This window comes from Dermacentor variabilis, chromosome 6 (assembly GCF_050947875.1).
Source record: "Dermacentor variabilis isolate Ectoservices chromosome 6, ASM5094787v1, whole genome shotgun sequence".
Lineage (NCBI taxonomy): Eukaryota > Metazoa > Arthropoda > Arachnida > Ixodida > Ixodidae > Dermacentor > Dermacentor variabilis.
In genome coordinates, this window is record NC_134573.1 from 186,041,787 (window position 1) to 186,055,824 (window position 14,038).

General features: G+C 44.8%; 1 protein-coding gene across 4 annotated transcripts in view; it reads right to left on the reverse strand.

The window, feature by feature from the left end:
* LOC142585946 (cytochrome P450 2J4-like) overlaps positions 1–14,038 on the reverse strand; it is a 95,113-nt gene that overhangs the window by 37,630 nt on the left and 43,445 nt on the right. For 2 of the 4 annotated variants that reach the window (XR_012829157.1, XR_012829158.1), the window contains exons 7-9: positions 12,890–13,151; positions 11,521–11,708; positions 10,375–10,620 (exon numbers count right to left, since the gene is read on the reverse strand). Coding sequence is in view for 2 of the 4 variants with exons in the window: in XM_075697072.1 (XP_075553187.1) it covers positions 10,430–10,620; positions 11,521–11,708; positions 12,890–13,151 (641 nt within the window). In the remaining 2 variants the exon portion in view is untranslated. Of the gene's footprint in view, positions 1–8,860; positions 10,621–11,520; positions 11,709–12,889; positions 13,152–14,038 lie in introns of those variants that run through there. The other 2 variants (XM_075697072.1, XM_075697071.1) reach the window with 1 other exon arrangement.

Below are 14,038 nucleotides of genomic sequence, written 5' to 3' on the forward strand. Positions count from 1 at the left end.
AGTTTTCGTCTCTCCGCTAAGCCCCGGTAGCACAGGACCTGCCCACTTTTTAGCACTGTATATGCTTCATTTGTCCTCCTAACTTCACTGAGCCCTATTATGTCCCATTTACTGCCTTCTAATCCCTCCAATAGCACTGCTAGACTCGCCTCACTAGATAACGTTCTAGCGTTAAACATTGCCTGGTTTTAAAATATGATGTAAGCAGCGCGTGTAGATGGGGGGGAGGGTTCCGTCATTCCGGTTGAGGGTGCTATCTGTGATTTGGATTAGGAGGGATTCCAAGTGGTGTCTTGATGTCAAATTTCTCTCTTTTTCTAATATCTTGGCGTTATCCCAATCAATCCTGTGGCCCAAGTCTTTTGAATAATATTTGTCTTTTTAATAATAATTGAATGAATACAAGAAAACGTCTTTTCTTGTATTCATTCAGTGGTCGGTGTCCTTCTTTTTTTACCCTTCTTCATGATGCCTCCCGACCAGACGGGCTTCCGTCAAAACCTCGACTTCATTGCCTGGTTGAGATTCCAATGGCGGCCTGTCCGGAAATATGAAATTAATAATCATTTAAAGAAATAATAAATACAGTGCAACAGAATACTTTTTATCAATACATAGCACCAATACTGAAATATCCCAACGTTCGCAAAGAAATGTATTTGTGCTATGTATTGTTCTCCTACTCCTTGTAGACTATTCACGTAAATTGCAAGACAACGGCTTTCGCCTAAGCTTGTGCAAGTATATGCATTTCTAGTGTTCAAATGGGGACAGCAAAACAACTTTAAATGTCTACGAAAGGTGGCAATGAAAGATAATTGGAGGTTTTCATACAAAGTACGACACCTGCCACTACGCATGTGCAGCAGAACAAGCCACTTTACATTATGCCCCTATATTTTTCAGAATTCAAGATGCAGCTTAAACAAGTGTAGCACTTCAGCCTAAGCATACACTGAGTGCACACAATGCATTGCAGTTCACTCAGTTTGTTCAGACATTCTCAACGTTCGAGCACCATAGTTCATTTTCAGGGTCGAAAAGGACCATTGTTTTGCGATACTAGTGGATCAGTATTAGCATACTACACCACGCATGCTAGCTGTAAGAGGGGAGTTAATAAAATATAAACTCCATGCAAGCGATCTTGCACGCGACTGCGACAAGCAACGTCTTCCCGGTGTTGCCAGTATGAAGGTAGCAAATTCGCACCGAAACTGGTGTGACGCATGTTTTATTAATTTAAGTTGATGTGTTTTACTGTAAAGAGCAGCATAAAAAAGTTCTGTAAGTCTTGCAGTATTGGGGGCGAGCTCCACCACTGGGAAAGCTGGCGCTACCGTCGGCGTGACGTGGCAGGAGGGATCGCGCGGACACAGCGGCCGCATCGGCTGCTTCGGAAGTGCCGAAGCGAACTGAAAACGAGTTTAAAGTCCCACTTGCGCTGCGGTTCTGAATAAGTGGTGAGGTTTTCCCGCCTTGGGTATCTGCGTGACAGCCTTTGAAAGCACTTTAACAGGTAGTGGCTGCATTTGGAGGCGTGCACCATGGTAGGCTCGGTGTCGCACTGCCGGGCGTACGCAACGGAGCCTGGCGGCAATCTTATTCACATGCAGCCGCAGGACAAGAAGCTGCGTGAAGCTTGGCTCGCGAAACTTGGAACCGGCAAACAGCCATCGGCTACAGCTCGGGTATGCAGAAAGCACAGACGCGATGAAGATTTCTGCTACGGCGTCGGAACTGCGATGTTCGGTGAGTAGCAGAAAACGCGCACTGAGTCGCTCGCCCGCGTCCTCTGCCCCGCTAATGTCATGACGCTTTATTTGGTCTATGAACTTGTTGATGCTAGATTCTTGCAAGTTCACTAGTTCACTGGAATGGGAAGGGAGCGTTAAGAACCACATTAAAGGCATGTCACATGGTCATGTTTGTGTTATGAATTAATGTACTGGATTACGAAAAAGAAGCAGCGGGAAATCGCACGCTGAGAAGACCTATAAACATGCAGTACGACGCAACTTGAGAAATAATATTGAAATCTCCAAGAATTTAGAAAAAAAAAAAAAGAACGATTGAATTGTCGCGACGGCACTTCACAGTCACCGTAGGCGTCGAAGGTTCTATAACGAAATTATTTTTGAGCCGCTCTGATAGCTTCTACGCAACAATGGTTACTTGTGTATTGTCCAATGTTCATATTCTGCGCCCTAAAGCTCACGGCATGGTGCGAAAACGCGCTCCCAGCGAAAGGAAAACATTGTGCGCGGACATGCATGCAGACGCGCAGTCGGTCGCTGCGAACCTGTGCGATCACTGATTTGAGGCTTCATTCTGTTATGCTCCATTCGGTTATGCAGACAGCCCCCTATAAGAACATATTTCACATAGTTTGCTCTCGGTGTTTACCTACCTTTTACGCATGAAGCCGGTTCGGGAGACTCCATGGCGGCGACCGCGCGCAGTGGCGTTCACTGTACATATTCGGTAAAGAGATAGCGTCTGTAAACGATTCGGTGCTTGCAGTTTGCCCAAGATTATTATTTCGACAGTAAAAAACTTCCCTCGTTTTGAGAGTACTTACAAAAATTTCCAGGAGGGCTGCCGCGTGGTGTTTTTATTGATTATTTATTGAGCGCCGTAAGCGAAACCTATGGGGCCGCCGAGTTATCCCTCGTACTACGCAAGGGAGGCGCTTCCAACAGATGGCGACTCCGTAAGTCCTCGCACTTATCAAAATTTAGTCGTTTGTTCCATATGAAAATCGGTAGTACTTGACTGATGTACATCCAGTTCCGGCTTCGCGCTATGATTCTGTCTACTCGCCAAGCTTTGTGTGTGCGTCCGGAAAGTGCGAGAGGCAGCGCAGTGGAAGGTGGGAGCACGTTTTACTTTCCATACTAAGGGAATACCACGTTCCTGTCGCTTTGTCTATGCCTGCCGCTCGATTTTTTTCCTTTATCAAGTTGCTGATATTATTCAGTTCGAAGCGGGCGGCCGGGACCGCCGCTGTGTTTTACGTGAACTATGTAAACAATGCAAGGAGGGTAAGATTAAATCTGAGAAATAGCGTGCGTACGCTAAACGTCCTGGTAGCGTTCTGAGCACCCGCATTTGAACCTCGCTATTCCGCCAAAGCAGCTACGACGCTGAACACACTAAACTAACTGTCATCGTGGTTTCGGCACGTAAAATCCGACAATTTAATTATTTTGCTTATTTGATTTTCATGGTCGCAGAATCTATTCGCTTACGTTGACAATAACATTCCATGATTTCTGCACCAGTACTCCTGAATTAACCGTGTTATCCACTTCAGTCATGGATTAAGATGGACTATCGAAAATGTGTCAAGGATAACTTTATTCCAATGCGCTGCAGAAGTTAAGGGGGCAGGATGATTTATACATTTTAAAGTTATGATCATTACAGAATTACTAAATATTGGTATATTGTACAGTAAGATAGGTTTAGTTTTTTTATTCAACTATATAGACACTCCAGGCGCATTTCTGCCGTCGCCATCGCCGCGATGTTCCAAGGACGGTGACATCGTCGCTGCGCGCGCCGTATTCCGTATGCACGAATGAAAGCTTGCGTTAGTCGACGATCGCGGCTCAGTCTCGCACACGCAGGGAGGAAAGCGGGGAGGAAGCGCGCCGTCTTCCGTCGCGCGTAAGGCGGGGGGGGGGGGGGGCGTTTTACTCTGACGGCAGCTGCGTATGGTGCGGCCGCACGGGCCCTATCTTCAAAGCGATCTGCGATGTGGGCAGAGTGCACCGAGTGCTGATAGCTACGTGTGCGCTGCGTTTTCGCCGCCTAGTTTACGTTGAAGCGAGAGGCAGCACGAAGGTCAATTCGCTCGCTGCTGCTACCGCGCTTCCTCACTCCAGCGTTTTGACAGCGAGTTTCAGCGGTGATAGAGTAGGAGGGGTTCATGTTCGCTTGGGCGCGCGTGATACCAAGCTTGTTAATTTAGTTGGTAAGCGAATATGTTTACAAGTTTGTACGGCAGATTAAACCACTATCCTTACTTGGTATAGCTGTCTACTAATTTCCTATCTCAAACCATGCTTCGCCTTTCGGGCGAGGCCTTTTTAGAGCGGAGCTCTCCGTTCCTGTGTTGAATGTCGGCGTGCCACGGCGGCGTAACCAAGTGAACGAGCACAGCGAAAGAAGAGCGAACGCGCAGCGCAGTGATGGATAGAATACTACGAGAGCGAATAGAGGGTGAGGGAAAAGCGTCGGAGGGGGTGCAGCGGAAGCAATAGGAGGAAAGAGGAGGAAGCTAAAATCCCTTGATAATTTGAAAGTACAGCCACTCTTTGAATTCTGCGGCCGCCGCGCCTCCTCCTCGCCTCTCCCCTTGCGCGTCCTCCCCGCGGGAACCAGTTTTGCTCCCGTTTTTCTGCACGGCGATTGGTCTCCTTGCCGTTGCCCTTGGAAACGCGCGGATCTTGTGTTTTGATTGTTTTTCTTTTTTGTTGGCGTCATTTTTCTCCTTAGTTCGCGGCTAGCTCGGCGCAGCGAGCGTTTGCCCACTGTGTTTCCTGCGGTGTTGTGCTAGCGCTATGCCGTGCTGTAGCGCACATAACTGCAGCAAGAAGCCGTTGAATATGGTTATGCAATTTTTATGATACCACAACGAAAGCGTGACGGCTTGCACAAGGAGCAGTGGCTACACAACATTAGCCGAAAGAACTTTGTTCCGACAAGGAACATTGTTTGCGACGCAAGGCGCCTTTCTTATTGCTTCTATCATGCTTCATGCTAAAGCTATCATAATAATGCTATCATGCTAATGCTTTCTTTTTCTTTAGTTCATCCGGCCTGCTCATTGGCGTTTTTGCTGCGGCAATTTGTACATTGCATAAAAACGGGGGTGTCCTCAGTAAACTGAATATTTTGCTGGGACTAATCGTCTAGCACGTCGTCAACTGTTATTAACTCGTAAATGCAACACTATAGGTTCTGCTTCCCGCTGTGAACAATTATGTGCGAAGATGCAGCCTCTCGATTGCACTTTTCGTGAGTGTTAAGATCCGTTGCCTGTTTTACTGAAAATCGAAATCGCAGCTTCTAGAGGAGCTTTCTTTCAAGATTACTTCGACGCGTGCGTCAGTCACTTAGATACAATGAAGGCAGGTCCTGAAAAAAATTATGGCGAGTATGCCTGTGGCACTGCGGGTGATGAGCGCCAGCTCGTCTACATTGCGTTTTTAAACCGCCATGGTTGTTTAGTGGCTATGTTGTTGGGCTGCTAAGCACGAAGTCGCGGGATCGAATCACGGCCACGTCGGCCGCATTTCGATGGAGGCGAAATGCGAAAACACCCGTGTACTTACATTTGGGTGCACCTTGAAGGGTGAAGGGTTTATTTCATCATCAGTTCAGCATACATATCCAGTGGTACAGCGGGAAGGGGTGGCAAAAAGGCAACTGAACGCCTGACAATGCGCCAATCCCCGCCCAGACCACGATATTGCACAACACTCAGCGAGTGACTGTCTAATACATCAATGTAGTAAAAAAGGAAAAAAGAAAGAAAAGAGAAACAAAATTATTGCAGTACACTCAGCCTGTAATACATAATACATAAATATAATACTACATAATGACACATGATGTAACACTAACACATCATGTAATACATAAATGCAGAAGAGAAAAAAAAAAGAACTAAGCCGTAGTTTTAATAAGTGAACTCGAACATAATTGATATGAACAGCTTATCGACAAGAAATTTTCATGGCTGAATTTTGAGCCACAATACAGTTCTGGAAGAAAGTATACAATATAAGGAAGTCTTACACGGAAGAGAAAGAGAAAAAAAAATTGCATGTTTGAAGCGCCATTAGATAAGCATGTATCTTTTTTTTTTAAATTGCTACTGATCGGCTTTCATGTGCACTATGCTCATGGCCGTCATGTTAGAGTTTAAAAATGAAGGAATAAGGTGCGTTAGTTTTTGCTTGCCGTAGTTGGTTCGAATCCTTTCACTGTAATAGGTGGTCTTCCTAAGATTATACGTGTGTGTTTTCCGCGAGTAGGTATCCTGAAATATATCTGCGTCCGATTTAATTTGATTGTAAATGACTGTCGCTAGTTTTTTATGAAATATATTTCCGAATTTTAATATGCTGTGTTTATGGAAAAGTGTAGCGGAAGGCGTTCGGCGCGGAACATTTTCGATTATACGCAAGATTCTTTTTTTGGAGCCTGTGAATACTATCTTTATTTGTTTTTGTTGTTGTGCCCCAGATTAATAGGCAGTAATGTATGCGCGAGTAAACTAAAGTGTAGTAAAGCTACTTTGTCACCCACAAGGGTAGTAAACATCTGATTTTGCCAATTATGCCAATGGATCGCGATATGTGGGTGCGAAGATTATCTGTGTGATTGGACCAACTCAATGTTTCGTGAAAGATAACGCCTAGAAATTTTTGAGTCTGGACGCGCTCAATAAAAGCTCCTTGGAATGTGAGCTGCCTATTGCGGAGAATACAATGGTTCTGAGGTTTAAAAATGATGTACTTTGTTTTCTTAATGTTTAGTTCCAGCTTATTTGTTATCAGCCATAGCGACAAATTGCTAAGCCAAAGGTTCGCTTCTTGTACTAGAGTAGACATATCCTGACCTGAAAAAAAGACGTTAGTGTCATCGGCATATAATATAATATCTGGTGTTAGAGGTACGTTTACGATGTCATTTATATAAAATAAGAATAGAAGTGGCCCAAGTATAAGGCCCTGTGGGACGCCGTACTTGATCTTGCCTATTTGTGACTTCGAGTGCTGCATATCTGTATACTGATACCGATTAGTAAGGTAACTTCTTATTAAATCAAGGGGCGTACCTCTTATTCCATATTAATTCAGCTTTTGCAAAAGAATTTCATGCTTGATCGAGTCAAAAGCTTTCTTAAAGTCGAGAAATATTCCAATTGTGTAATGTTTTTGCTCAAAATGTTCAATAATTTGATCTTTAATAGATAATAAGGCCTTTTCAGTACACTTATTCTTCTGAAATCCGTATTGATGTTCGGTTATAATTATTTTTAAGCTACAAAAGTTTGCAATTCGTACATATATGACACGTTCTATAATTTTTGAAGAAATGGACAAAACGGAAATGGGCCTGTAGTTATTCGTGTCATTTTCATTACCCCCTTTGTGAACAACGGATACTCTAGCAATTTTCAATTTCTCCGGGAACGTTCCAGTGCTCAAAATAAGGTTGCAAATATGTGCAAATGGTGCGCTTATGTGTTCTGAAAATGCTTTTAGAGGTTCTGCCTTTATATTGTCAAAACCCACAGCACATTTGTTACTTAAATTCTGTATCAGCGAGGCTACTTCCGATTCATTCGTGGGAGTTAGGAAAATAGATTCCGAGACGTGTGTTTTGATATACGATTTGTAAGACTGGACAGCACCATTTGAAATATCAGAAGCTCCTGAACTCAAAAAATTCTCATTGAACATATCGGCAAGTAAAGTACCTGAACAAGATCTGCCCTCTATTTGAAGCTGAGAGATAGCCTTCGTATTTTTCCTTTGCAAAAGATCGTTCACAGCGTTCCAAATTGCTTTCTGATCATTGAGTATGTTTGCAAACTTTTTTTCGTAGTAGCTAAATCGCGCCTTTTTAATGTCAGATCCTATCTTATTTCTGACCTGCTTAAATTCGACCAAACTATAGTCTAAGCGCTTTGTTTTTATGAATTCGGTGAACAGCTTATCTCTTGCTTTCATCCTTTTCAAAAGTGAAGCGTCTATCCATGGTTTTCTCGCCCTCTTGTTTATCTTATGCACCACAATCGGAAAAGCTAAATTATAAAGGTCTGTTAACTTTGTTATGAATATGTCGTAGGCATTCACAGGGTCAGTATTATTGAAAATACAGCTCCAATCAGTGTCAGCGACAACATTCTGAAAATGCTTAATTGTTTCTTGGTTAATTTGTCTACGCTGCGTAGGATTTGCTGGATTTCGTTCTTTTACGCACCACGGCAAAAATGCAAAAATCGGCAGGTGATCGCTTACTGAACCCCTTAATGAACCCCGATGTGGTTAAGATTTCCTGATGCGCCGTGCCTCATAAGGTGGTTTTGGCACGTGAAATCCGATAATTTAATAATTAATTGCGTTTTTAATGCGTAAGCATTCCTTGGCGACTATTACAGCCTCATCATGCGAAAAATGTAATGCCTTGCATCTGCACAAAAATGCATAATTTGCAAATTTTAGTCATAATCATTATAATAGTGTAAATGTATATGATTCGTAGCTTCATAAGCTGTAGGGAACAATTTTAACCCTCAAGAAATAAATAAAAAATGGTTGGGCGAACTGGAACTTTGGGGTTGAGTCAACTTGAAATTTGGGGGTGGGCCAGCTTGAACTTGGGGATAAGCCAAGTTGAAATCTGGGGGTGGGAGAACCTAAATTTCGGGGTGGGCCAACATAAATTTGGGGGTCGGCCAAGTTGAAATCTGGGAATGGCCCAACTTGAAATTTGGTTGTGGTTCAACTTAAATTTGGGTGTTGGACAACTTGAAATTTGGGGGTGGGCCAACTGAAATTTGGGCGTATGCTTACGCATACCTAGACAACTCCAGTGGAGTTTCTGCATTATTTTTCAGGTCTTGAATTTGCTTTGAAATTGGCTGCTACGAATGCATGAGTGGGTGACGATTATTATTTCCTTTTCTCACGGATACAGGCAATGTGCAGCGGGTGCTCGCATGATCGCGCACTCTTGCTCGCACTGAAATTGCAAAACCGTCATATTCAATCTCGCATTAAGCTATATAGCTCCTTCACAAAGCTACTTTCACATTCATAAAACAAACACATGGACGGACGATGCACTCGCGACTAATTTATTAGAACAAAGCACGCTGAATATAATACCTGCGGTGCACATGCGCGCACAGGCAAGAAAAACTAAACTCAAACACAGAGGGATGTGCCACAAGCAATACAAGATCAGATGCAGAAAGTAAAGCATGTTGTTATCGTGGCGAGTGCTATGCTTGGAGTATAGCATTCACCTTAAAGCTTCTTTTACATCACTATGCCCCATTCATACAGCTTTAAGAAGAAACCAACCTCCTCATAAACGTTACCTTCGGCATTCTCGATGCTGTTATCACTATTTTTCAAAAATTTCGGCATCACTGGGGCGCGCAACTGGTCCAAAATCATGCGCCTCCATCGAACGCTGCAGCCCGTCCGCGGGAGCCAAGGAGAAAGAGCGTGCCGTGCGCAGCGCGCGCCGCTGGCGCGCGAGGAGAATTGAGGAGGAAAGCGCCGCGGGGAGGAGAGTGTCGCTACTTTCAAATTATCAAGGCTCTTTAGAGGAAGCCACTTTGAAGTGCCACCAGTTAGCGCCCACGTCTGTGCATCCAGGACTTTATGCATCCGCGGCACGGGCCGTGCAGGCGAAAGAGAAAGCTCGTCTTGGTGCATAGAGTTGGCCGCAAGCGTTTCCTAGTAAAGATTCGGTTGCATAAGCTGCTGTTGCCCGAAAGCGGCAACTGTGCGGCCGTTCCGCGCGTTGACCGTGGCTCTGCCAGTCGGTGTGGTGATCTGTGTGATGCCTCAATGTATCGCGAAATGAAAACACGTATACAGTCGCGCTCAAATTTTTAAAGGATTGATCTCCGGGCCAAAGCGTATGCACAAGTTAATAATTGCAGGCATAACGAGAAAGGTAGAAAATTCCAGCAAAATAGAAATCCCAGAATGACTGTCGATATCAATGTGATTGGAATTGAAGCAATGTATCGACACTGTATAGCCACCGGCGAAACGCGTCATGTAAGAGACTGGGACACCTGTAGCTAGCTAGTAACATTAGATAGATAGATAGATAGATAGATAGATAGATAGATAGATAGATAGATAGATAGATAGATAGATAGATAGATAGATAGATAGATAGATAACGGGAAGTGCGTGAAATATCCTAAAAATGTCGCATTAAAGCTACTTTCGCCAGTGGAACGCGGCGCGTCGAACATACCGTCAAACATTGTGGTGCCTTACTTTTTGTTACCATCACTGGACAGAACTGATGAAAGCAAGTCGCGTGCCCATACGTGTGCACCGTGAGTCAAGGGTTTACTGTACAGCGGTTGCGTCTATTACATATAATTACTGTTACGTAATCTCTAGCTATCAAGGAAATGTCGGGGGAAAAATCATGAAGCGGCACTCGTAAAAGAAAATTGATATCCGTGTACATTTATACTCGTCAAAAGCTAACGGCAAAAATTATATCAACAATAAAACGACTTTGGTTTCATCGCATATTTGGTCATGTAACGAGTGCTTACACCATCACCAGCATCACGAGTATGCCGCTTTATACCTTAGCTCCGACACTCTGTCGAGCAGCAGGTTCAAAGGTTCCACTTGTGGTGTGCTCAACCGCGTACCCGTCGCGGCCGGAAAACGAGTGCTTGCGGCTTGGGTCGGTTAGAGAGGCCGGTGATTTCGTCGAAGACGAGACTTGGGCCGCCAGGTGGCGCCTCGATCGTGAAGTGCTGCAGGATGGCGGTGAAGTAGATGAACTCTTCCATGTTGGCGATCGCCTCACCGGTGCACGATCGCTTGCCTACGAGCAGTGAAAAATCCACGCTTGAAGCGAAGCAGTGAAAGATGGAGAAATTGTGGTGTTCAGTATAATCTATGAAAAGCTTCAACGTCACGTTTTATACACAACTTCTCCTACAAGACGATATGCTAGCTTGAAGCGAAGCAGTGAAAGATGGAGAAATTGTGGTGTTCAGTATAATCTATGAAAAGCTTCAACGTCACGTTTTATACACAACTTCTCCTACAAGACGATATGCTACTCTTCATTCTCTGGGGTAACTTGCGTAATGCGGGCGTGTTTGCTACTCGCGTGTTTTGACCATTTTCCGAACGACAGAACTACTTACTACATTATCATCATCGTCACCATGATCAAAGCATAATAAAATGTGCTGAAGCCCGCGCATTCTCTTAAAGCGCATTTTATGCACTGGTGGAGTGGTTGTCGCGTGGTACCTATTTTTTATATGACCCTATTTAGCGCTTTTTCAACGCATTTTGCCGTTATTGCGAAATGAGCTAGCCGTAGATTTGAAGTATGTCGTGGAAGGGAAACTTTGGCGAGTTGGTGGTAATTCATGTTTCGAGAAATAGCAGCGCTACACAGGCAAAGAAGGACACGACACTGGCGCTGTGTCGTGTCGTGCTCTTCTTTGTCTGTGTAGCGCTGTTACTTTTCGAAACTGGAAGTACGTCGTTTTCCAAGATAAAATCTGCTTTATCTGTTCTCGTGCAGTAAAAATGAGTCCCCACGTCAAAATATATTGTGTGATTTTTTTTCCTCATTGAAGCTAATAATGTGTGCGTTGAGAGCACATGGTTCCGTGTGTACTGCACTCATTTAGACGCAGCTTCTTGAGCTATCCGTCGCCCTTAGGTAAATATCTGTTACCGTAACGAAATATCAAATATTTATTACCGTAAGAGAAAGGGATCAATTGCTCTGGTTTCAGCGGTCGCGTCTCCCCGTCGACAAGGAAGCGCTCCGGCCGGAAGTCTTCCGGATCTCCCCAGAAAGACTTGTCGTGGAAGATGGACCACATGGAGGCGATCACAATGCTGCCGCGGGGGATAACGTAGCCTCCCGCCTTGACGTCTGCGTCAGCACTGCGTCATGAAATAGTGAGCGAAGCGCAAGGTGTTAACACATACGCTTACGATTTTGCGCAGAAAAGTGAAATTTAAGGGTCATTTTTTCTTGTATCAGCGGTCAAAGCGTGTAGAAAAAGTTTGTGGCCGCATTGGTTCTGGTGAAGAGGGTGCGAAAAGTTTTTCGAGATAATTAACTGTTAAGCGTTGGTGTACTGTAGGATTGCTCAGTCGGATGCTAGATATCATGACACAGGTGTTGGGCGCCTTTAAGCGAGGGAGAAAAGCACGCCCGGTTCTCTTATCGACTTCGGCGTAAATGTTTCGCGAATATCTTCAATAACAGCTCTGTGGACACTTAGGCCTCAACCTATGTCACTTATGCGTTGTTCCTTCCCACCGTTCTTTGTTGTGGATTAGATAACAGATTTATCAAGAAGAGAAAGATGTGCGCGGCAGGGAGGGTCAGCGGCAGGCTTTAGAACTTCGCGGGCAGGGGCATTAACTGCAGTAAGTACAGGTTTCAAGAAACAGCGCATCTGGTTTGATGCATGCACGCTAGTAGGGGAAAGCGCACGGGAAATGCGTGTTTGTAAGTGTCAAGATTCATGGAAGTTTATTTTAGAAGTGACAGAGAGATATGCTTCTACGTTTTCTGTAATATTGTAGCAAGGGAAGCAGGAAGAAAGATGGTTCTTTCACTATGAGGGAGTGAAAAGTAGATAAAATTGGGGACGTTATCAGCCGCCAGCTGAACGTCCGCCTTGCTACTATGCACATGGGCAAAGAGATGAGGAACTAGAAAGAGCAGAAATCACACTGCACGTTCGCGACAACGCTGCTATGCACAGCAGGTGTGTACGTACAACCAACCATCGTGTGCGCTTCGTGCACGGAGCAAAAGATCACAGAAAGGTTATCGCACAGATTCATTTGCAACACAATGCAAGTGAATCAATTATTGGCTTTCGCTTGACGTTCATTTCCAAGAAAAACTAATGTAAACTGGTCATGAGGCACTTACTATTGCGTAATAAATTAAAGGAACGAAAGAAAGACACGGAGAGAACATTTGGCTCTGCTTCACTCTGCTCTGTTGGAACGCTTGCGCTATTTCTTTTCCGGTCTTCCTTGCGCACCTTAAATTTTATTCCGTATCGTGAACCAGCTCGGCCAACAACACGTCTTGTTGAACTTACTATCGCATTATGTTAAGCGGGACGACCGGCTTGTAGCGCATCGTCTCCCATATGAACGCTTGCGTGTACGGCATCCGGCTGCGGTCACTCCACGAGACGTTCGAGCTCTGGTCACCCTCGAGCACGGCATCGATCTCGGCGTGGATGCGGCGTTGCAGCTCCGGCTTGGCGGCACACGTGAGCAGCAACCACTCGATGGCGGAGCGAACAGTCTCGCTGCCGGCACCGAAGAAGGTCGCTACGTTGCCCTTGAGAAGGTTGCCTGCATGCGTAGGACGCGTTGTGCACGCCACGTGACGCTACTGTTTTTGTTAATTTGTTCATTTATAGCAGGATAAAACTTAAAAAACAGCAGTTTACAACCAAGGCACACGGACCACGCGTGGTTGTGCTATTCCGCCTGCCAATCACAGAACCAAACAACATCGTCATCATACGGCCTTTTCAAAATGGCGTCGTACTTGATACCTCCGGAGCGTCTGCTGTTGTTGAAGAGTCTTTTCACTGGCGGAAGCGATAAGGTGTGCAACAGACATGGACAGAGTGTATCGAGTGTGAGCATTTCACTCTTCAGAAGTCCCCGGTACAGCTTATTTCACCGCTGACCCCGTGCTGACTCATGAAACTCAAAGCCAACTGAAGTGACACTTAGCGATAAATAGTTGCAGCGAAACAAGCGTTTTATTTCAGATCAGTAAATAATTAGGCTTTCACCGTTTCGCTATAATAGATGAGTGAACGCGCTTATAATATTATTTTTGTGGTTACCGCCTTATTTAGGTAACAGGGAAAGTTTGAAGTACGAAGTATTTGCAGCCTCGCGTAGGAACAGTGGCTGGCGGTTATGAGGGCGTGGGCGGAGCTTCACTGCAGACTTGAGTTGTATCTGACTATAGTTAGTTATTTTAGAGACTGTAGTCTTACAAGGGCTATAGCAGGGGTGGGTGTAATCGAGAATTCACGAAGAATGACACAGCAGCATTGTGTGCGAAAATGAAATAATTAAGAGAACGTACACTGTTAATTAAGGACGCCCAAAGCTTCAATGATAGAGCGACCGCCCTGGAAAAGCGTCGTTCCCGGGTTCTATCCCCGGACCAGAAGAAATTCTTCAAGTGCGGAATGTTCTTTCGAGCAACTCGTATAGGC